Raw genomic sequence first — 21,508 nt, 5'->3', positions numbered from 1 at the left:
CATGTATAAAATGGAAATATGAAAAATATTCCATCTATGATATTGACAAGAACTGCAAAATATTTAGGAATAAAAAAGCTATACAAGCTTGTGGAAGGATCAGCACAAGAAGTGAACACACAGAAAGCTGTACTATGCTCTCGAATAGGAAGACAAAGTTAAATCTCCCCAAACCAGTTCCAGATAGAGTGCAATGATCTTAATGCTTTTGTGGGAAAATAAATGGAAGAATCATGTGGAAGCATAAATGCCAAAAAATAGCCCCCCAAATACGGGGAATAGTAACAGAGAGGGAGGCCTTGCTTTACAGGCATCAGAACAAACTCTAAAGCCAATTAGTAAGGTATTGGTAGAGAAACAGAGAAGTACATCAGTGAGACAGAATAAGAAATGCCCCTCCCCCAGGGAATACAGCCATGTTAACAAGGACGCTTTTCGTGGTGTGTTTATAGTTGCAAGAAAAAGATAACAAAGCAAATGGCCCTCAATAGGAAAACGGCTGAATAAGTTAAGAGTAGTCACATTGTGGAATATTATGCACTGTTGAAAATGAATCAGAGCTATATTGGCTTATTTGGGAGAATTTCCTTGAGACAGTATTGAAGTTAAAAAGCAAGAGGTAGAAAAAATATATATAGTATGATCACGTTTTTACAAAGCAATGCTTAAAAAATCCTAAAACATGCCTACACATATTTAGATATGTCTGTCAATAGTTACCTGATTTTGGAGAAAATATACAAAAACTTAGATGTGAGAATGTCCACGGAGGTTACCTGGGGTGAGTGAGAGGTGGTGTAGGAGGGGAGTAGGGGGCCAAGCCCATTCACAGCCAAAAAAATGAAAAAGCAGGGGCCGTTACCCCACTGCTCAGCCAGCCCCTCCCTCACCACAGTAGGGACCCCACCCCTCGGCCAGCCCTCCCCCCACCTAGATGTGTGATCTATTTTCTTCCATGCTCCTGAGAGCCAGGCGGCAGAGGCACGGAGGGGATGCAGAGCTGACAGTGCAGCTCCCTCTCCCCAGGCATCTTGGCAAACCCATAGGAGAGGGGGAAGAGGCTATAAGGAGCATGAATTCACACTCTATCTCCTCTTGAAGCCTCGGTCTCAGCTTATAGGTCAGAGGACTTCTCTAATCCCCCCACCTCAATTCCGTCTCCTTGTTACTTCCTCTCATAGCATTCATCCCAATTTCCATCATGTCTCTATTCTGGTGCACATGTGAGTGTGTGTTTGGGAGTGTGTTTGGGTGTGTGTGCATCTGCGTATGTGAATATGTGTGTATATGAGGATGAGGGCATGTGTGAGTGCGCACGTTTGTGCGTGGAATGTGCATGTAAATATGCGTGCGTGCACGCACTCGTGCAGGTGTGCATGCGTGAATGTGTTTGGTGTCTATTCCCCCCAACACACTGTAAGTGCCACAAGGGGAGGGACCCTGCATGTACAGCCCCAGCAAGGCAGGTAGCAGGGGCTTAAGAAATGTTGGTTGAATTAAATCATTTATTCACTCATTCTCTTTCGTCATTGACTCACTCTTTTACCTATTCCTTTATTCATTTCTTCCCTTATTCATTCCAGAAACTTGTGCTGTTGGCCAATGACTTTTCCTTTTATTCGAGCCCCCCACTTTCTGTGGTGGCTTTTTGGGGGGAGATGGGAGTGACGACATGAATGCAGAATTCCAGGAATGTACCCACGACTTGGGAGAGCTGGGTGAGTTGGAACATCTCCAGGGGGGAAGATTCCAGAAGGAGGGAAGGTTATAGCAGAAGGGGGGCTGAAAGACTGGAGGGGGCAAAGTTGAAAGCAATGGGGCGAAGGCTGGGGCATGGCTTAGTCCTCCTCCTTCCCCACCCATGCCTGACATCTTCCCACCGCCAGGCCATTTGCTCTGCCTGGAAGCCTCTCCTCGTCCCCACATGTTGAAATCCTACTCTGCCGGGCAGGGCCAGCGCAGATGTCCTCGAAGTCTCCAGTTAGTCCTCCGGCTGGAAGGACCACTCCCTGCTGCAAACAAACTCCCTGAACACAAAATCTGGACCTCCCTCACGGCGCTGACCACTTCCTGCCCGGGCGGTGGAGCGGCCTCTCTCCTCCCAATAAGCACAGGCCACCCTGGCCTAATGAATGAACAGCCCTGTGAGTTCGGGGGTAGGGAGGCAGTGATTATAACCCCATTTTATGGATGGGGAAATGGAGGCACAGACAAGTGGCGTGACTTGTTCTTGCTCCTTTCAGCAAAGCAGTAGCCGAGCTGAGACTCGGCTTGTGCTTCTAGCCCCAGAGTGAAGGCTCTTTCCAGGGCAGCTTGGTGGGAGGTGGGGGGAGGGTGGGGGAGGGTGGGGGAGGGTAGGGGAGGGTGGGAGCTGGGTCCTGAGAACCAGCAGACCAAAGAGGTTTGGAGTTCTGATGGCCAAGTTCAGGGAAAGCACAGCTGGGGAGGAGCCAAGATATTTATTATGCTTGGTCTCCAGCTCCAAACAGAGCTGATGGATGGAGCCGCTCCAGTTCCTATAAACAGCTCGGGCTGACTCTCTCCCCTCCACCCCTCTAGGCTCTCAGCCACCACAGCCCCAGCAGTTTCCAGTGAGTGATATGGGGGTGGGGGGAGATGGCCAAGGGAGGGAAAGGAGAAGGATGGGGAGGAGGAAGGCAGACAGATGGGAGCAGAGAGAAAGATAAGGAGACTGGAGAGAAATGGAGGGTGGTAAGAGAGGCTTTTTCCTTTGCCTCACGGCTGGCCACTGCCTGCCCCTGGGAAGCCCATGCTCTACACCCCCAGCTCCCCCAGGGTCCCTGGGCCTATCTGAGAAGCCCCTTCACCGCATTCTCTATCGGAGGGCTGGCCTTCACCCCGACAACTCTGTAAGCCCTGGAGGGTAGGGGCTATTCAGTTAGGAATTTTTTCTGAGCTCACCATCTGTGTTGGCTCACAGGCCTGAGGGACACACACCCAGAGGACTCGAGGTAGGTCCTCCCTCCAGGAGCTCCTGGCCTGGGGGGCAGATCAGGCAGCCAGGGCCACGGAGGAGGGAAATCTGGGCAGTCTCCCCAGAGGAGGTGATGTGAGCAAGAGTTGTAGAAGGAGCTTGTCAGGTGCATCAAGGTGGGTCCGAGGAGGGATGAGGTGCTTCTGGCAGGCGGGGTGGGAGAAAGCCCGGGGTGTGGGGGATGAGGAGGTGGGTCACCCAGGAGGCAGTGCCGCCCAATGGGTATAACGGCCAGCTCTGGAGTGAAGCAAACCTGGGTTCACATCTCAGCTCTGGCACCACTTTCAGCTGGGCAACATCAACCTGAATGTCAGTTTCTCTAAAGCAAAGTTAATGGTAGGTATCTCTTTAGAAAGTTGTTGAAATCAAGCCCAGTAATGTACACTAAGTGTGAGTGCAGGGTGAACACATCAGCGCTCAGTAACTGCCAGCTCTGAGCAGTGTGGGAGGCAGGGGAGACGGGGCTGGAGAGAGACCAGAGGGATAGAAATAGAGAGACAGACATGGCTGGAGGGAGAGAGAGACACACAGGGCTGGAGGGCAGCAGGGACCTGACCAGGCAAGGCCTTTTAAGCTGCCTAAAGGAAAGGGACACAGAGAACAGACAGCAGATCCCACATCCCAGGGGAAGTGGCCAGCACAGGGAGAGCTAAAAGAAGGGCGCAGCTGGAGGTCACAAGCACTGCTGCCCTCCCCACTGGCCTAAGCTGCATTCCTGGCTCCTGCTGGGTCCTGCTCCGTGGAACACCATAACAGTTCACAGAATTGGACGAGCCAGGTGTCCTGGCACCTCAGGCTGTCTGTGACACCTCTCCTCTCTCTGAGACTTGCTGAGAGCTCAGAAAGCCGGATGCTCTGATGACCCAGTTGGCGGCTGTGTCCACCGTTGGCTAAAAACAGGAATTTCTGCCTCATCAGGGGTCGTGGTCAGGGAAGCAAACTCCACTGTTTGCCAGGAAAAGGGGTCAGGAGTCTGGGGGGCTCCCAGCTGGATCGGAGGCCCACAGGACCCCGAGCTGAGCTCAGCCCCTGCTATGGCCCTGCCTTTAGGCCTTCATGCGCACCCACTGTGTGCCAGGGGTTTGAGCCAGGTGCTCTCCCACCTCCCATCCCACCCCATAGGTAGGCATTTTAAATTTTCCTTTGGAGAGTAAGTGCTGGGAGTGGAAACTGGGAAGGGAGAGATCCCCGACAGAGAACACGCTGGGGTGGAGCAGCTCCAGGAGGCAGAGGCTGCCAGTGTTTGCTTGGGCCCAGGCAGCTGCTGGGCCTGAGGCGGAGGGGGCATCACCCAGCCGGAGCTTGGGGGAAGGTAGGTTGGGGAAAAGACGTTGGCAGCTGTGAAGGCTGCAGGGTCTGGGGGTCAGGCAGCTTTGAGGGGGCGCAGGGCCACTTGAGGACAGGCACCTGGGTGGGGCGGACCATCCCTGCCCCTCTCCTGCCCCCGCGGTGCACATCCCTTCACCCCCACAGCTACCGCAGGTGAGGCGGCCCCTGTCCCCTCCCCCAGGCTCCCCACCCTCCCACTTCCATCGGGAACCAGGAGGCCTCGTCTTCCAACTTCCAACCTGGGCCAGCTGCTCGCTGTAAATTCTCCGGCCGCTGGGGCACTGCTAACCCTCTCCCTGGCAAGGCAAGGTTTCGGGTTGAAAGGTTTGGACACCGAGGAGGGGCTGTCTGGGAGCCATGGGTGGCTACAGCCACACGTGCCACAGCATCCCTGAGGGGACGCATACTGAATGCAAACAGAAGGCCTAGGACGGGAGTGCCGTGGATCCTCATTTAGAGGTGGGGAGCCTGAAAAGGAGTGGCCTGAGAGGAAGGAGAAAACGAGGTGTGTCTGCATCCTGGATGCCAGGGGGGTATGCAGCAAGGAGGGCGCGGGTGCTGGGGTCCCCCTCCGGGAGGTCAAGGGTGAAGGAGGTGCGCTCTGATTCACACTCTGGGCTTGGCGGGAGGCAGTCTGGAGATGGAGGGAAAGGACAGGAAACTAGCATGGAATTTATGAAGAGTAGAAGGAATGGTGGTTTAAGGGTCTATTTACTATTTTTAAGATGAACAAGACTTGAGTACAACTGGAGTCTGAGCAGAAGAAATGAGCAGAGAGGGAGAGACTGAAGTCAGAGGAAGGGGAGAAAGGGAATGAGAATGAATGGGGCGGGGGTCCCCAGGAGCTGCCCCTGGGGGTCGTGGAGAGGGGAGTGGGCCTGGGAAGGGGAGGGAAAGGATGGGTGAGGAAGGAAGTGAATACGTTCCTGCCTGAAACCCACCATTTTCTCAGTTTGGGGAGGGGAGGGGGAGGTTGTCTGTTGAGTGTGAGGGGACAGAGATGGGGCAGGGTCTTCTTGGTGGCCGCGGCCCCAGGGTACAGGGTGCTGGTGAACTAGAGCCTCGGTTTCCCCCAGGATTTCGGCATGAGTATTTAAAGATGGCCAGGAAAAGAGAGGAGGACAGGGTTCACGTGGATGCAATGATGCGCATTACAGCAAGGAGGAGATTGGCAGGCTGCACTGTTTCTCCAGAATTATTTTTTAATACATTCACGTGGGTTATACGAAGAGCTGGTCCCGGGGCCTGGGCTGGTGGCTCCCGGGAGGCAAGAGCAGCACTGTGTAGTGTTTTCAAAGATGAGGCGTGAAGGCTCAGGCTGGGCGGCCCCCCGGCCTGGGGAAGAGGGTGGGTATGCAGCGAGCATCTGTGATCTGAACCCCTGCCCGGGACGGGGTGGTCCCGGCGACCCCATACACCGTGGCTCTGCCACTGACTTGCCAGTTCAGTTTTCTTTTCTGCAAAATGGGGCAGAGAGAGTGGCGTTTCCATCTTCTCACAGGTTCCTGAGCCCTCATGTGCCAGTCCATGAGCCAAGCACAGTAAGATATCAAAGACCAATAGCACAGGGTGATCCCAGAGCTTCCTTACTCCCTGACAGCCCATGAGTCTATGAGGATGAGGGACAAGGGATTATCTGAGTGGGTTTTTCTACCCATTTTTCTAGGGGAAAGAAAAAAATCCCCGCACCATGAGGACCAAAGAGAGAATTTGGAGCCAGCATTACCTCTTGAAGTGAACAGCTGAAGGAAAAGGAAACCTCTCAGCTCTACCCCCCCCCAACCCCAATCTCCAGTAGGTCTCAATCCCCTTTGCTGTGCAGCTCCCATTTTCTTTCCTAAGCCTCAGTTTCCCAATCTATGCAATGGGAACGTTGGACTCTTAAATACTAGCCTTCATCAGTAAATGGAGAGGGCACAAAGGAATGCGAGAGCACGAGGAGAAAAGGGAGAACACACAAGGGTGCAAAGAAGGAAATGAGGGAAACAGAGGCAGAGAAGGAGGAGAGGCCCCAGGCAGCCTATCTTCTCTTACTGAGAAGAGGGAGAGCGGAGGGCGAGGAGCAGAGTCTAAGTGGCACAGGATGCTCCCAGGCCCTGCTCCGACGATGTGGGGCCCACTTCCTGTCCACCCAGCAGACTGCGGGCCCTGCAGAGGGAAAGCCCAGGCTCTGGAGTCAAAAGGAAGTGGCTGTGAATCTCAGCAATGTCATTCCTTAGCTGTGGGACCCTGGATGGAAACTTTTGGAGCCTCGGTTTGCTTTTTTTTTTTTGTAAAATGGGGATAAAAGAAAAATCCAAGAGGGGTGGCTAAAGAAGCAGACACAAGGAAGGCCTGGGTTTGTATCTTCAGCTGCCACGCCTAGTGCAAAACAGAACCAGGTAGCTAAGGTCTCAACTCCTGGCACAACAGCTGGCAGGGGTGGGAGCGTGGGGTGGGGCGCAGGGTGTAGAAGGGGCTTGAGCAGGGAGTAGGGATGGGGCAGTATGTGTTGCAACACGGGAGTGCCAGATAGGGAAAGAGCCCATCCAGAGCAGGAAATGGAATGGTCCTGCCTGGGGCTGGAGCCGAGGGTGACAACCCTTTAACCAGACCCTGCTGGGGATGCCGCAGCCCCGTCAAATGGCACCAGATCCAAGACATACTCCTGTGGCTCTTCCGGTCACAAGCTCTTCATTTTCCAGAGGCTGAAAATCATTATCAGATGTGACAAATAGTCTGCTTGGAAATGTCTCAGACAAATCCTCTCGGTATTGTCCCTTCTTTACCCTGGCAAGGCCAGGGCAGGACTGTCCAGGCTGAGCCAGCTAGAGCTGCAGAGCTTTTGAGCTCCTTCTCCCCTGGGGGCCCCAAAGCCCTGGGCTCCCACCCCTCGAGCCCCTGATCACACTGTGCAGTCACTGAACAGCTCTGCTACCACTTCCCCCACTAGACTGGGAGATGCTGAGGGGCTGGGAGATACACTCAGCGCCTAGGGCTTGGTACAAAGCAGACGCTTGGCAAAGACTAGTTGATCAGATGGGTGAATGTTATTCTCTGCCACGCCCAAACTGTCCAACTTCTGGCTTCCATAGCTGGAGCGCATCTGTAGCCTGGGAAGTGGGTCATCTAGCAGATACAGCAGGATTCGGGGAAAGGAGGTCTGGGCTGGGATTTCGAGGGCAGGGATCAGCCCCCTTGCTTGCTGTGTGACCTTGGGTCAGTCCCCACCCTTCTCTGTGCCTCCAGCTCCCCCACTGATCTGGAAGGCCCTCCAGCTGGGCCGTTCTGCAGCCCCCTGTCTTCCCTAGGCTTTGTACTGTTGGTTAAACTTCTGCCGGCGGACAAAGCAGCAGGTGGCCAGTGTGGTGAGGAGGACTGCTGAGACCAGTGCGAAGGTGAGGATGATGATGAGGTTGACGTTCTTGAGTCCCCCCTTTTCACAATCCTCAGGCCGCACGTGGCTCAGGAACACCTCCTCCTGGGAGCCAAAGCGGCAGATCAGGTCCTGGGTGGCGTCCACGTCCACACGGCCCTGGTGCAGCTGGGCCGCCAGCCAGCCATTGCCACAGCAGCTCAGTGGGTTCCCCTGCAGGTAGAGGCGCCGGAGGCTGGTCTCCAGGCCGCCCATGGCACTGCCTGGCAGGAGGCTGAAGCTGTTGTTCCTCAGGTCGAGCACCTCCAGGGACACGGCCTGGGTCCAGGCAGGCAGGCGGCTGAGGCGGTTCTCAGCCAGGTTGAGCCGCTTAAGGCAGCTGAAGCAGGGGAGGTCCACCTGCAAGGTGGTCAGCCCATTGCCCTGCAGCTCCAGGACCTCCAAGGTGGCCTCCAGGCCTGCCAAGGCCCCCGTGGCCACCTCTAGCCCAGGGTTGGCCGAGAGGTCCAGCTCGGTAAGTGGGGTGTGGAGGAAGGCACCTGTCCTGAGCTTCTCCATCTCATTGTCCACCAGTTTCAGGATGCGGAGGGAGGCGATGCCAGAGAAAGCCACACAGCCCGAGGGTGCGGGCTCGCCTGGCCCCCCGCAGGGACTGACCTGGTTTCCCTGCAGGTTGAGCCTCTGCAGGCTGGCCAGGCTGGCAAAGGTGGATGGGGGCAGCTCCCGCAAGGCATTTCCTTGTAGGAGCAGCGTCCTCAGGGCCCTCAGGACTCGGGCGCCCAGCTCCAGCGCCTCCAGCCCATTGTGGCTTAAGTCCAAGAGCAGCAGGCAGGGCAGGGAACCCCCTCGCCGGGCCTCGAAGGTCCGCAAGCAGTTTCGACTGAGGTTCAGGAAGCGCAGGGAGGTCATGTGCTCAAGAAAGCCCTCAGGGATGAGCTCAATATCATTGTAGCTCAAATCTAGATTCAGGAGCTGGGAGAGGGGATGGGTGCTGGCGTTGGGGTTGGAGAGGGGCAAGGCTGACCAGCCCTCGGAAGGCGCGTGGATGCCCTCACTGCCCTGGGGCGGCCCCGTGGGGAGCCGGATGAGGTTGTTGGACACATTCAGGAAGGTGAGCCTGGGGAGCGCCGCCAGGTCGGGGAAATGGAGCAGTTTGTTCTCCCTCAGGTCGAGCCAGGTGAGCTGGTACTTGGCCTGGGGCTCTGGCGCCGTCTGAAAAGCCTCGATGCTATTGCAGCTCAGATCGAGCACCCGCAGCTGCTGGAGGCTGAAGTCGGAGATGCAGGTGAGGGAATTCCTGGAGAGATTGAGGTGGGCCAGGCGGGGCAGGGCCTCGAACGCGCCCTCCTCGATGTCCATCAGCACGTTGCTGTGGAGGTCGAGCCGTTCGAGCGCGGGCACAGCCCTGAAGGTGTGGCGGCCGAGGCGCGTTAGGCTGTTCTCCGCCAGCGAGAGCGCGCGCAGGGCGGGCGCCTCCCCCAGCAGCTGCTCCACCAGGCCGCTGTACAGGCTGTTCCCGGACAGGTCCAGGGAGGTCACGTGAGGCAGGGGGCCCAGACCACCCACGCTCAGGGCGGGGCCCGCCGCCAGGTGGTTGTGGGCCAGGTTGAGGTGCTCCAGGTGAGGCAGGGCCTGGAAGACACCTGGCTGGAGGAAGCTGATCTCGTTGTGGCTCAGGTCCAGGTGGTGAAGCGCTGTGTAGAAACCCAGCGGCGATGCCAGGATGCTCTCCAGATGATTTCCAGACAGGTCAAGGGCTTCAATGTCCAGTGGGAGCACAGAGGGGACCTGGAGCAGGCCCAGGCCCTGGCACAAAATCTCCTTGTCCACCTGGAAAGGAACAAGGTGTGGGGTGAGAGTGAAGCTGATTATTAGTAAGTGCCAGCTGGGGTGGAACCAGACGCACCTCCCCAGGCTTGGTTGGGCTTCTCTATGCTCCCTGGATTCTCCACTTTCCTCCACCTCAGCCTTAGCACCCCATGTCTGAATGAACCCCATCCTGCTCCCGCCCCTGTCGTTGGCACCCAGCACAGTGCTGGGCATAAGGGAAGGACTCAATGAAAGTTTAATGGATATATGGACAGAGTGATAATCGGCAGATATGGGGACAAATGAGTGAACCTAAAACCCCTATACTGATTACTATTCCCTTTCACAGGAAACCGAGGTTCGGAGAGGACCCATGTGTCATCCAGAGCGACTCAGGGCCGGCCAGCAACAGGGCCACACTGGGAGCTGGGCCTCCTGACTCCACGTCCTGGGTTTCTTCTCTGGACCCAGGCAGTTAAATGCACCTGGTGGGTGTTCAATGGGAAACCCCTCTGGGAAATGTTTCCAAAAGGGAAAAATACAATTTGCATTCCTGTTATCAGTTTTTATTTTAGCCTCCCAGTCTCAGATCTCTTTGAAGCCCTGGTTCTGTGGGGCAGAGCTCCTGGCCCCAGCGCCTGCCTGCCCCGCTGGTGCTCCTCAGATGTGACCAGCTCTGTGGAGCTGTTACCCACCCCCACCCCCTGTCGGTGACCCTCTTCAGCACTGGTGGAGGGCTGGGGGGTGGGGTGGTAGGGGTCGGGGGAAGAGCCGGCCACGGTCCCAGCCTACGTTCCTCAGTGACAAGACAATGATTTTGCGGTGTGACCTCCAACAAGACACATTACTACTCTGGTTTCTTATCCAGAAAGTAACTCAGTATCCTCTAGCCCCCACTTAGCCTTATACATTTTATTTAGAACATCCAGGCCTGTGGTCTCTTTGGATCATCACAACAACCTGCCCATTAGATGTGACCATCCCTATTGACAGAGCCGGGGCTCAGAGAGTGCAAAGAAGGCTCCATGATCACCCAGCTGGTGAGGAAAGGAGTCGAGATTTGAACCCAGGTCTTTAATAACCAAAGGCTCGACATCTGTCCCCCCTCCACCAGTAACTTCTAGAGCCAGCAAATGCCTCTTGTCTCTTCCAAGTCACTAGGAACCCAGGCCTTTCCCAGGACTGACTACTGCAGTCACCCAGCTCACGTCCCCTCCTGACCCCAGCCTCTCTGTCTCCACTCGCCCCTTCTGGCCCATCCACCTCACCACATGCCATGGTAATTGCTCAAAACCTCCACTCTGTTTTGTGCCTTTTTTCAAACCCCTTCAGGGTAAAGTCAGAACTCTCAGCAGGGCACTCCAGGCTGCTGTAGACCCTGCCGACCTGCCCCCTCACCTCCCACCCCACCGCACACGCAGGACCACACCTGACCAGTGGCCACCACCCCCTCCCACACCCCCTCGGGGCCTCCTCCTCCCTGCTCCCTGCGGTGGCTGGGCCAGCTGCATGGTGAGCCCTGCACATTGGGCTCCAGGGTCCCTCCCACTAGGGAGCCTACCCTGCTGGCCAAGCAGGCTGAGGCCTCGTCTAGGCTCTCACTGCCCCAGGCTTCCTTGCTCACAGCTTTTCCAACCTAAACTGTGATTGTTTATCTGTGGACCCTGCTCCCCAACTAGACGGTGAGCTCAGAGCAAACGGACTGGTTTGATTGATGTGTAGGCATTGGACCTGGCTCCTAGGAGGTGATCAGTAAATTTTTTAATGAATAAAAGTCACAGAGATCATCAGTTTAGTAAGGGTCTGAGGCACTGAATCAATCTCCTCTCTGAGAGAGGACAAAAGAGATTATATATATATTTGGCTGGAGCCAAAAGAATACAGACCACCCACTTTTCAGATGGGGAGACTGAGGCCTGAAGATGGCAGTGATTTGGCAGTAATTTGCCCAAAACAGTCTTGGTGCTCCAGCAATCCAATCCCTCCCTAGAGTCCCAGGTGAGTAGCGAGGAGAAAGGGAACTACCCTCCCTCAGCCATCTGATGGCTCTTTCTGCTCAATGCAGCACAGCAACCTGTCCGGCCACCTCAGGGGGTGGCAGCTTCATGGAAGCCTTGCGAGACCCAGCATTCCCCTGCAATTGGGCACCTAAGAAAACTAGACACCCACCCTGGCCGCCTGGCCTTTCCTGCCTGGCTCCTAGTCCCTCCCTCCCCATCCTCAGCTCTCTGGACCATCCTAACTTAAAGAAGAAACAACAAACACGATGATGGCCATTATCGTGAAGCACCAGCCCCTAGCCAGGCTCTGGGCTCAGTGCCTAGATCCCCTGCCTTGTTTCTTCCACATGATCTACCCATCACACCCCCCTAAGGGAACTGAGCCTCGGGGACGGGCTGTTCCAAGTCAGACGGACTGGAGCTCTGACCTAGAGTCCTTTCGCTATCCATGCAAGTCTAGTTTTAACGACTGGGTCCTCAGCTACCTAGGGGACTCCTTCACCAAAGTAAACAACCACGGCCACCATTTATTGAGCATTTTCTGTGTGTGTGTGGGGGGTGCACTGCCCATGCGCCACACATTACCTCACCTGCAAACCCGTACCCCATTATCTCCTCTGGAAACTCAAAGGCTCCTTGGGGCACTGGCTCCTGATTGTTGATACAGGACTCAAAGCTGGCCAAGTTCAGAGCCTAAGACTTGCTTTTTGCCCACATGCCAGACACCTGTTATCAAGGCCCACAGGACAGGGGGCTGGGTGTACTGGGGATTGGAAAGCCAGGGCAGTCTCAGAACTCCATTTCCAATGCCCCCACCCCTCTCTAAGCTCTGAGACCCCACCACAAACTGACTTCCAGCAGGAGTCTTGCAGGAATCTGCCCTTGGCCAGAGTTCAGAGTCGCACACCCCCGAACACCCGCAAACGGCACACTCTCTCTGGGGTGCCAGCAGGCCACTGCCCACCTTTGCTCTTTCAGAGGGAAGACGAATTGTTAGCCAACTCTGCTTTGCCATCTATGCATAAAAGGGAGCAGGCTAGGAAGAAGCAGTAGAGTTTTGGAGACCTGGGTTCAAATCCAGGCTCGTACTTTCTATCTGAATGATAACCCTAGTGGGTCACATCTTTTCCTCAGCTGAAAAGAGGAGATCTGGGGGTTGCAGGGAGGATAAAATAAGGGAATCCCCTTATCCCAGTGCAGGCATCTGGCAGGCCCTCAGCAAATGACAATTTCTTTTTACTATTTTGAAAATCCTCATAACTCCCATAGGTATTGATCTTCTATGCTAGTTCAGAAAGTGCTTTCCTATCATTTCATTTGCTCAGAATCCAAACCTCATCCAGCTTCCCTAAGCCTGGCTGGGGGACCAAAGCCCATCACCTCTCTGGGCCTTGGGTTCCCCAAGACAGAATGTGGGGTTGCATCTGGTCATGTCTGAGGCCCTCTCTGCCTAGTCATCTGGGTTCTGGGATCTCTAGAGATACCCTGAGGAGTAAGAAGTATACTAGCTATGGCAGGATATTGCAAACGGTAGGGAAGGGCTGTCTGCTGAAGCAGCTGCCCATCCTGTGTCATGAGCTTCGAGTCACAGGCTCAAGAGAGACTGTCTTTTCGCCAGCCTGGGCTCTGGTGTCAACCTTACTGAAAGCCCGTCCTCACAAGCGGATCCCAAGGGTCACAGTTACTTCAGGGCTAGTATCTTTGGCTAGAGGCACAAAAAGGAACAAAAGTGAATCTAACCTGGTCCTTGCCCTCAAGGAGTTCCTGGTCTGTCAGGTGAGACAGACATGGACCAACCATTCCATGTACTTGCATGCTCAGTACTGAGATGGAGGGAAGCTTGGGGACTACAAGAACCCAGAAGGGGGAACACTCAGACCAGGTCAGCCTAGGAGGGATCAGGGGAGGCTTCCTGAAGGAGGCAGTATTTGACTTGGATGGTAATGAGCAAGAGTCATCCTCAGCACAGAAGTGGTAGGACAGCCCAAGACAAGGAGCCCAGTCAGGAAAGGGTATTTTTTTCTAGGAGGAAACCAGTACAGGGGAGACCCTCCCAGGTGGCTGACCCCATATCCCCCTAACCCACCCACACACAGATATTCTACATTGCTCACTTGAGTCCACCACCCTATAGAAGTAGCTTGGGGAATAGAGTTTAATATTGTTTCCATTGTTCCTAGCTGCATGACCTTGGACAAGTCACCTAACCTCTCCAAGCTTCAGTTTCCTCCTTTATAAAATGGGTATAAAGGTACTTACCTGGCAGGGTTGTGGGATAAATAAGGTATTCAAACATTATAGCAGGTGATCATTAAATGCAGGATACTTTCCCTTTTCTCCTCTGACTCCTCTAACTGTTGTGGGGCTGAGCCTGGGGCAAAGGATTGTGGGGTAAGTCACTCTAGGGCAGGCGTCCCCTTAGTCTGCACGGGCAGGGCTGCTTACCATCTTACAGGGCATCTTGTCATGGCGTTGGGAAGTGGCCAACCCAAGAGTCAGCACGGCCAGAAGCAGCAGGATCTGGTGGCTCATGGCTCTGTGCAGGGCGGGAAGGAAAGGGGTACACCATAAGTCCACTGGCCCCCTCCAACTGCCAGCCCCCACCTCTCCCACCCAGACTGTGCCTGCCCTCCAGGAACCCAAGACCACTCCATTTTAAGCAGCTGGGATAAAGGTGTCTGTGGACCGGGCAGGTTGGGGGTGGGACATGTGGTCACAGCCAATTACAAGGGGCCTTGATTCCAGTTCTAGGAGACCAGGTTGCAAAAGTTCCAAGCAATGGGTAATCTGATCAGATTTGGGTTTCCCAAAGACCCCACGTGGTGGAAGACAGTCTGGGGTTGCCCTGGGCCAAGCTTAGGGGTGGGAATGAGCAGAGATGGGGAGCTGGGCATCTGACTCCATTTCTACCCAGGCTACAAGCCAGTCCCCTTATTCCAGCTCCTCAGGTCCCAAACCGAATTCCTCACTCACCCCCCGAGTGGACTTTTATTTTGCTCCTTTTCTTTTGATTTTCTGATTCTTGGCCCTTGCCATTGTTCGAGAGCTGGGCCAGGACCTTGGCAGGAAGCCCCGCCAGGAGGCCTGCCCTGCCCCCAGCACTGTCATTGTGGACTTCCCCAGCAGCCAGCTGCCAGGCCCTGCACTTTCACTGAAGCAGCTGCCAGCTCAGGGGCCAGCCCTTAGCTCTATGGGCAGTCCAGGGTGATAAGGGGTAGGGGAGCCCCAAAGGTCCTTATAAGGGTGGAATCCAAGCACTGCTGGGGACTCACTTATTCTCTTACTCACCCTGAGGACCTGGGCCAAGCACTCGGGGTACACAGATCAATCTATCAACCTCATTCATTCATTCATTCATTCACACACCTTTACCAACTACTTCCTCATGCCTGGCCCTGTGCTGGAAACTGGGGTTACAAGGACATGCAGACATGACCATATACATACAGAGTCTTAAGCAAAGGCACATAAAGCCCTCCAAGTGCACTGGATTCAGAGTCACTCACCCCTGACTGCCCTTTCTGCTTCCTCTACTTATCTTCTGTGTGACCTTGTGCAAGTCATTTACCTCTCTGTGGCTCAATTTCCTCTTCTGAGATCAATGCCTACTCACCAAGCTTTGTTGAGAATCAAATGAGATACTATTCTATGAAAGTGCACAGAGTTTTTATTATGCACCAGGCACTCCTCTCAACACTTTACACTTATTAACTTATTCAATCCTCACAATAACACAACAGCTTGGTTTCATTATGATCATTCCCATTTTACAGATAGGGAAACTGAGGCTCAGAGAAATTAAGTAACACATCCCAGGTCTCACTGCTAGCAAGTGGCAGGCCCAGGCACTCCGGCCTCCTGGATCTGTGCCCTTAACCTCTACGCTTTATGTTCTCCTTCAAAAGGTGCCCAATAAATGAGCTCTGAATTGTGACTGCACAGCCACAATTTTCTTTTTGTTGAAAGAATCTGAAGGATGCTTTAGAAGAAGCATTTAACGGAACCCACCAGCGCCCTCAGTGATTAATTTGAAACCAAGATGGCTGCTCCGAGGCCCTTTCTTGCTCAAACACCCAAGGGCCACTGTGGTGTCTTTTAAACTTTGGCTCCTGAGTTCTCAAGGCCACACGTGCCCTGCCCCATACAGTTGCTCTACACTCACCTGCACCAAAGATTGGGCTTTCTCACGAGATTCTGTCCTGCTGTTTAAAAAGCAGAACAACACAACTCATTTGAAAGCTAGTGACCTCAGAATTGAAAGCAAGCCCCTCAGAGGGGCCTTCAAAGCCCTCAGGGAGTTGGTTCTGCTCGGCCAGCTATCCTTTCTCCATTCTCGTTTTTCACTACCCCTCCCCACCCCCACTCGGGGCTCTGGTTTTCTTGTATTCCTTCAGTTTACTGAGCACCTCTGCACTGCCCCAAACCTTCACTTCCTCTCCTCTCCTGCTGAATACCTTCTCATCCTTTGGGTCTTGGCTTAGATGTCACTTCCTCCAAGAAGCCTCCCCTGGTCCACCAAGTCTGGGCTATGTTTGGTTCCTCCTCCAGATTCCCACAGTCTCTGAGCTTCCAGGGAACAAGGCACTGAGCATTTCATGATTTGCCCCCCCTTCTATGCAAAGTATCCCCCGGCCAGGAGGCATTCACTCTCCCCTGGGACCCATCTCATGGCACAAGGCAGGCAGAGGGAGGCACTGAGAACTGGCATTAGGAATCTCGGTGACATGGTGACCCAGGTGAGAGCTCTTGTGCTCCTTGATTCCCCTTCACTCCCTGCCACATTCCTTCCCCCTTTCAGTGAGCTCTGTCTGCTTGCCCTGAAAAACAGACCCCTCATCTACTTACCTTCCTCCTCCATCCCTGCCACAGACTGAGGAAACACCCGGACCCTGAGCCTCCACCACTGCCACAGCTTCCCCTGCTTCCACCCAGCCCCCTTACAGTCTGATGTACATTTTCAGAGCAGCCATACAGAGTGATGATTTAAAATCATATACTGGACCATGAATCTCTACTACTTAAAGCCTCTAATGGCTTCCCAGCTCTCTTAAAATAAAACCCAGGCTTTACACAATCTCCTCTCTGACTCCATCTATTCTTTTCCCTTCCCTCACCAAAGTCCAGTCTTCTTGCTGTTCCTCGAACACAGCAAGTTTGTTCCAGCTTCAGAGCCTTCGCCCTTGCTGTTCCCTTGCCTGGAAAGCTCTTCCCCAGATCGTCACATATGCATTGCCTTCCTAGTATTATCTGATAAGCTATCCTTATTACATGAGAACTCTAGTACAGAGGTGCTCACTAAACAGCTACTGAATGGGTGGCAGAAGCTTTGACTGCTGTGGGCTGAGTGATGAGCGGAACATGAGGACGAGGATGGGCCCGGGGTTAGGTTCTGAGCCTGAAGGCAGAAGATGCCCGAAGGGGTCCTTATGTTTCCTGCCAAGCCCCCACCCCACTCCCAAGGTGGGCATCTGTGCCTCCAGAAGGGACTGCCCTGCAGCACATGGGAACTCTGCCCTGGCATCCGACAAGATAGGACCCCTCGGCTCCGGACACCCCTCAGCAGTGCCCAGGACACGTGTGCAGCACTGCAGGGCCACACTCTCTCAAGAGGAAGGGCGGGGGGGCAGTTAGGCCTAGGCTCGCCTCGCAACTCCACAGCAACTGGGTTCCCCTTTGCCACTGGCAACCCATAACTACTGTGACGGTCAGACAGAGAATGACTGTGTCCCACATGGGACAATAACCCTTAGGGCTAGGCAGCCTGGGCAAGGAGAAAAAGAGAGAAAGAGAGAAGAAATGAAGGCAAGGAGAGAGAGGGAGGGAAGAAAAAAAGGACTTGACCTACATCATCTCAATTTTACAACAACCTAATGAGATAACTATAATTCCCATTTTACAGATGAGAAAACTGAGACTCAGTTCCCCCATAGTTACCCAACTTATAACCGTTTCAGAGCCGGGATTTAGCCCAGATCTATATGACCCAGAGGCTGTGTTTCTTCCAGCAGGTGTCGAGCCACCTGCCCCTCTGCAGAGATGTCCCCATTCGCCCAGAACAAAAATGAGGCTCAAAGAGGTGACTTACCCAAAGTCACACAGGCAGTTCGTAGCAGAATCAGGACCAGAATTCAGTCTGTCTGACTCTGAAGCCAATGTTTCCACTCCACCAGGCCAAGCTCTCCCTCTGTAACCCCTGGCTACCAAAGACCCCCCTCTCACACCCACACCCACACACAAGCAGACACTCTCACAGTGCCCGGCTCTGGGGCGCTCCCTCTCCCTCCTCTCAGCCCAGATCTGACTTACTGGCAGAGCAGGGTCCTGGGAGGACTGCTGTGGCTGTCCACACCGAGCAGTGAATCACTAAGGGCAAGCCCCATTCTGGAGATATGTGCATCCCACGGGGGAATTAGACCTTAACCCAAAGGAATGTGGCTGTGATGGCAGAATTTCAGGCAGCTTGGGGTGGGGGTGGGGGTCCCTCACGTTTTACCACCCATGAAGAAGCCTGGCCTCTGAGACCCTGGGAGAAATGGGGTACCCCCGCTGGCCAGAGAGAAGTAGGAGACCTGGATTCAAATCCTGACCTGCCTTGACTAGTTGTGTGTTCCTGGGCAAGTCCCGGTCTTTGGGCCAGAGTTCTCCATCTATGAAATGGGAGCGATGGGACTCGCCCCATGCCCTCGTCGTCCTGACCCACTGAGAACGGAGTCTCTAAAGATCTCTTCAGACCCCAGAGAGGGTCAACCCCGGCTCCACGAGAGAAGTGGGGGGCGGTGGGGGGAGAGGAGGGGTGGGGGTGGGCGGGCGGGGGCGGGCAGGTTCGTCCCGAAGTTTCCCAGGGCAGCCCCAGCCTAGCTGTCCGAGGGCGCGGGGCCGTCTGGTCCCCGAGGGGGCACACCAGCCTTGCCGCTGGGCGGCTCCTACCTGGCTCAGCGCGGCCGCTGCTCCTCTCCCCCGCAGCCCCGGAACATTTTGCGCAATCCTGCCCCCCGCTCCCACCCCGCGCCAGACCCCGGGGTCACGGCCCGAGGAGGAGCACGGCTGCTCCACTGCCCCCACGGGTGCCAGACCCGCGAGGGGGCGGCTCGGGCTTCAATTTAAAGATCTCTCCCGCCGACCCGCCCCACCACGCCCCCCCCCGGTGAAGTCGCGGGGTCCTAGCGCCCGTCGGCCTGCCCCCGCGTGACTCGGTTTATCCGGAACTGGCGAGAGGGGTAAAGCATCTTCTTCACGCTGGAACTCAGGCTGGGAAGGGGCGGGGGCTGGAGGGGGCGGGATGAAAGAGGCCGAGAGGGATGGGGTCGGAGAGGAAGCGCCGGGAGAGCGCGGGCCGGCCGGGGGCCGCTGCACGTGCAGTTCGCGGCCCCGCGGGGTCGGGAGGGGGCGGGGAGGCTCGAGGAGCCGCAGGTCCGCGGAGGAAATCCGGCCTGGCCCCGATTTCCCCGCTGCCGGCGCCGCGGCATTTAGGGGGGTGCAAACCGGAGAGGTGACAGCGCGGCCGAACGTGGAAGGAAATGACCCTTCACTGGCCCTGGGACGGCCGCCGAGGGGGTTCCCCGCATCGCTGCCGTCCCCTCTGGTGAGTCCCGGTAAGTCCTTTCCGCTCTCTGGATTGCTGTAATGTTCAGACGCATCCTACTCCACCCTCTTCGGGACCCTTCAACGGCCCCTGTTGCCTTGAAACCCTCAAATTCCTGGTTTCAGATGGAGAAATCGAGGCTAGAGGTGGGGGCAGTGAATATAAATAAAAATCGTCTGGGACTATTGAAGTCCTCACTTATAGATGAGGAAACTGAGGCTGGGAAAAGTTAAATGACATCTAAAGTTGCACACCCTTAAGAGGCAGGGATTTGAATCCAATCTGTCCACAAAGCTGAGTCAGGACAGTTTTGTCCTTTCCCAGGCACTATCTTGCCAGTTTTTGTTCTTTTTTTTAAGTGCTGTGCAAAAGTGGGATGGTGACATTATCATCAGGGGTTGAAACATATCTTCCCTAAAACCACCCCCTCTTCTAAATGCTTTGGCTCTACCAAGTTACAGATGCCCTGCTGTGCTTCGTCCACACCAGCGGAAGGAGCTTCCAAGGGTAGATAGAATATTCATCTTCCACAGTCTTTCTCATCCCTGATGGTCCTCAGCCCTGAGAGTGGGGCAGGGTGCCCCCATTTTACAGATGTGGAAGTGACCACCTGAGACCTAGTGGCATAACAGGGTAAAGCCGGGCTCAGAGGCCTAGATGGCTGCTGCCTTTCCTTCTTAACATCCCACTTGCTGTAGTGACTGACCTGTGCAGAAGGGGACAGTCCAGAAAATATAAACATTGCCAGCCAGTGGCTCCAGGACCGGACCTAGCCACAGAGGAGAAGATCATGGAAGGCTTCACCAAGGAGGGGCATGAGCAGCTACTAGGGACATGAGTAGGAGGTTGCAGATAAGGAACCAGGGCAGGGCCTGGGAAGGGTATCAAAACTTCTTCCCTCTCAGTCATGGGAACCACCAATCTATGCTTATAGGAATTCCAGCTTCCATCCCAACCCCCACTCTGTTCAACTCCACTCATCTTGTCAAATGGAATCTCGAATTATAGCTACTTCTTGGGATTGGTTTCAGAATTAAGTGTGGTGGGCCCAGGCTAGGGCCTGCATCCAGTAGGGATTGGATAACTTCTCACTGTCTTCTTTACTGTAAGCCATTGATGAAATTTCTTCTATTTCTTTTCCATGTCCTTGTCCAAGGAGCCACACATCCAGGAAAGTGCTTCGCAGCAACTCCACAGCCCAGAGAGAGCATGACTGAATCGGATTCAGGTAGTTCTTGGGCTCACCTACTACCCCCTACTCCATCTCCTCATCTAGGCCCAGGCTGGCTGAGTGCCCCCTCACCCTTCCCTGGATGGCCACCAAACAGAAACCTCTGGCACAGAGCTTGGGCCGGGGCAGGGGAGGGCTGAGGATGGATGGCCACCTCCTGCACTCGCTGCAAGGCAGTGGTTGTGGTTAGTTCACGGAGTTCTACCTCATTCAGTGCCCGGATGGGGATCCCCAGGAGTTGGAGACAGATGAGCAACCAAGCATGCCTACCAGCTGCAGATGTCCCCTGAGACTGGGGGCCCTAAAAGCTGGGAACTCCACATGTCCTTTCCTTTATCTCTTCTTCACAAGTCCTGTTACTTGTGTGACTGTTGGCAGGTTGTTTGGCCCTTCTGACCTCGGCTTACTCATCTGCGAAGTGAGACTAATACTAGCACCTGATGTCCTTCCTTGCTGTGAAGATCAAATGCGGTGATGTGCATAAGATACCTGATTGGTGCCTGGTCTGCAGGACTTGCTCAGTGAACATGACCTCCCTTCCCCAGGGAGCCTAAGGGGTAGCTGTTGAATAAGAATGTCCTGTATCCACCCTTGTGGAACTCCCAGACCAGATGGGACGCACATGCGAGCGTAAGGGATGGTTGGAGTCCAGAGACCTCAAAGGCCAAGTCCAGGAGTCTGAATTTGGTTCTGCAGTTGTTGTGTGAGAATTAAGCAGGGTTACATTCGCCTGGTGGCACAGGTGGAGGGTGGTGCCCTTCTGAAGGTCATCAAGGCCAACTTTCTTCTTTATTTTAAAATATTTTTATTGTGAACAACGAACAAACATACAAACATTCTTGATATGGTTACAATCAATGGCTCACAACATCATCACATAGTTGTATATTCATCACCATTATCATTTTTTTGAACATTTGCATCTCTCCAGCAAAACAAAGAAAAAAAGAAAAAACTCATACATGTCATACCCCTCACACTCCTTCTCATTGACCACTAGTATTTCAATCTACTCAATTTATTTTAACCTTTGTTCCCCCATTATCTGTTTATTTCTTTCCATATTTTTTACTCATCTGTCCATACCATAGATAAAAGGAACATCAGACACAAGGTTTTCACAATTACACAGCCACATTGCAAAAGCTATTATCATTATACAATCATCTTCAAGAAACATAGCTACTGGAACACAGCTCTACAATTC

The 21,508-nt window shown here is 54.4% G+C and overlaps 1 protein-coding gene and 1 long non-coding RNA gene across 5 annotated transcripts; one reads left to right on the top strand and one right to left on the bottom strand.

Moving 5' to 3' along the window:
- Positions 1-5,285: 5,285 nt before the first annotated feature.
- LRRC32 (leucine rich repeat containing 32) lies at positions 5,286-18,573 on the bottom strand. 4 transcript variants are annotated; one of them, XM_077113526.1, is made up of 3 exons: positions 18,416-18,573; positions 13,934-14,024; positions 5,286-9,509 (listed from the first exon to the last, which is right to left on the bottom strand). In XM_077113526.1, the coding sequence occupies exons 2-3, from the start codon at positions 14,018-14,020 to the stop codon at positions 7,611-7,613; spliced, it is 1,986 nt and encodes a 661-aa protein (XP_076969641.1). In that variant the 5' UTR covers positions 14,021-14,024; positions 18,416-18,573; the 3' UTR covers positions 5,286-7,610. The 4 variants fall into 4 exon arrangements, with proteins under 4 accessions (XP_076969641.1, XP_076969638.1, XP_076969640.1 ...); XM_077113523.1 differs by lacking the exon at positions 18,416-18,573 and adding an exon at positions 18,076-18,244; XM_077113525.1 differs by lacking the exon at positions 18,416-18,573 and adding an exon at positions 17,795-18,067.
- Positions 18,574-18,970: 397 nt separating this feature from the next.
- On the top strand, positions 18,971-21,141 carry LOC143643452 (uncharacterized). The gene is made up of 3 exons (XR_013156284.1): positions 18,971-19,080; positions 20,227-20,298; positions 20,680-21,141. It is a non-coding gene; the product is annotated as an uncharacterized LOC143643452 (long non-coding RNA).
- The last annotated feature ends 367 nt before the right edge of the window (positions 21,142-21,508 follow it).

The sequence above is a fragment of the Tamandua tetradactyla genome, chromosome 8 (assembly GCF_023851605.1).
Source record: "Tamandua tetradactyla isolate mTamTet1 chromosome 8, mTamTet1.pri, whole genome shotgun sequence".
NCBI lineage: Eukaryota > Metazoa > Chordata > Mammalia > Pilosa > Myrmecophagidae > Tamandua > Tamandua tetradactyla.
The sequence above is the reverse complement of the archived record's forward strand: the minus strand, read 5'-3'. Positions and strand labels throughout refer to the sequence as shown.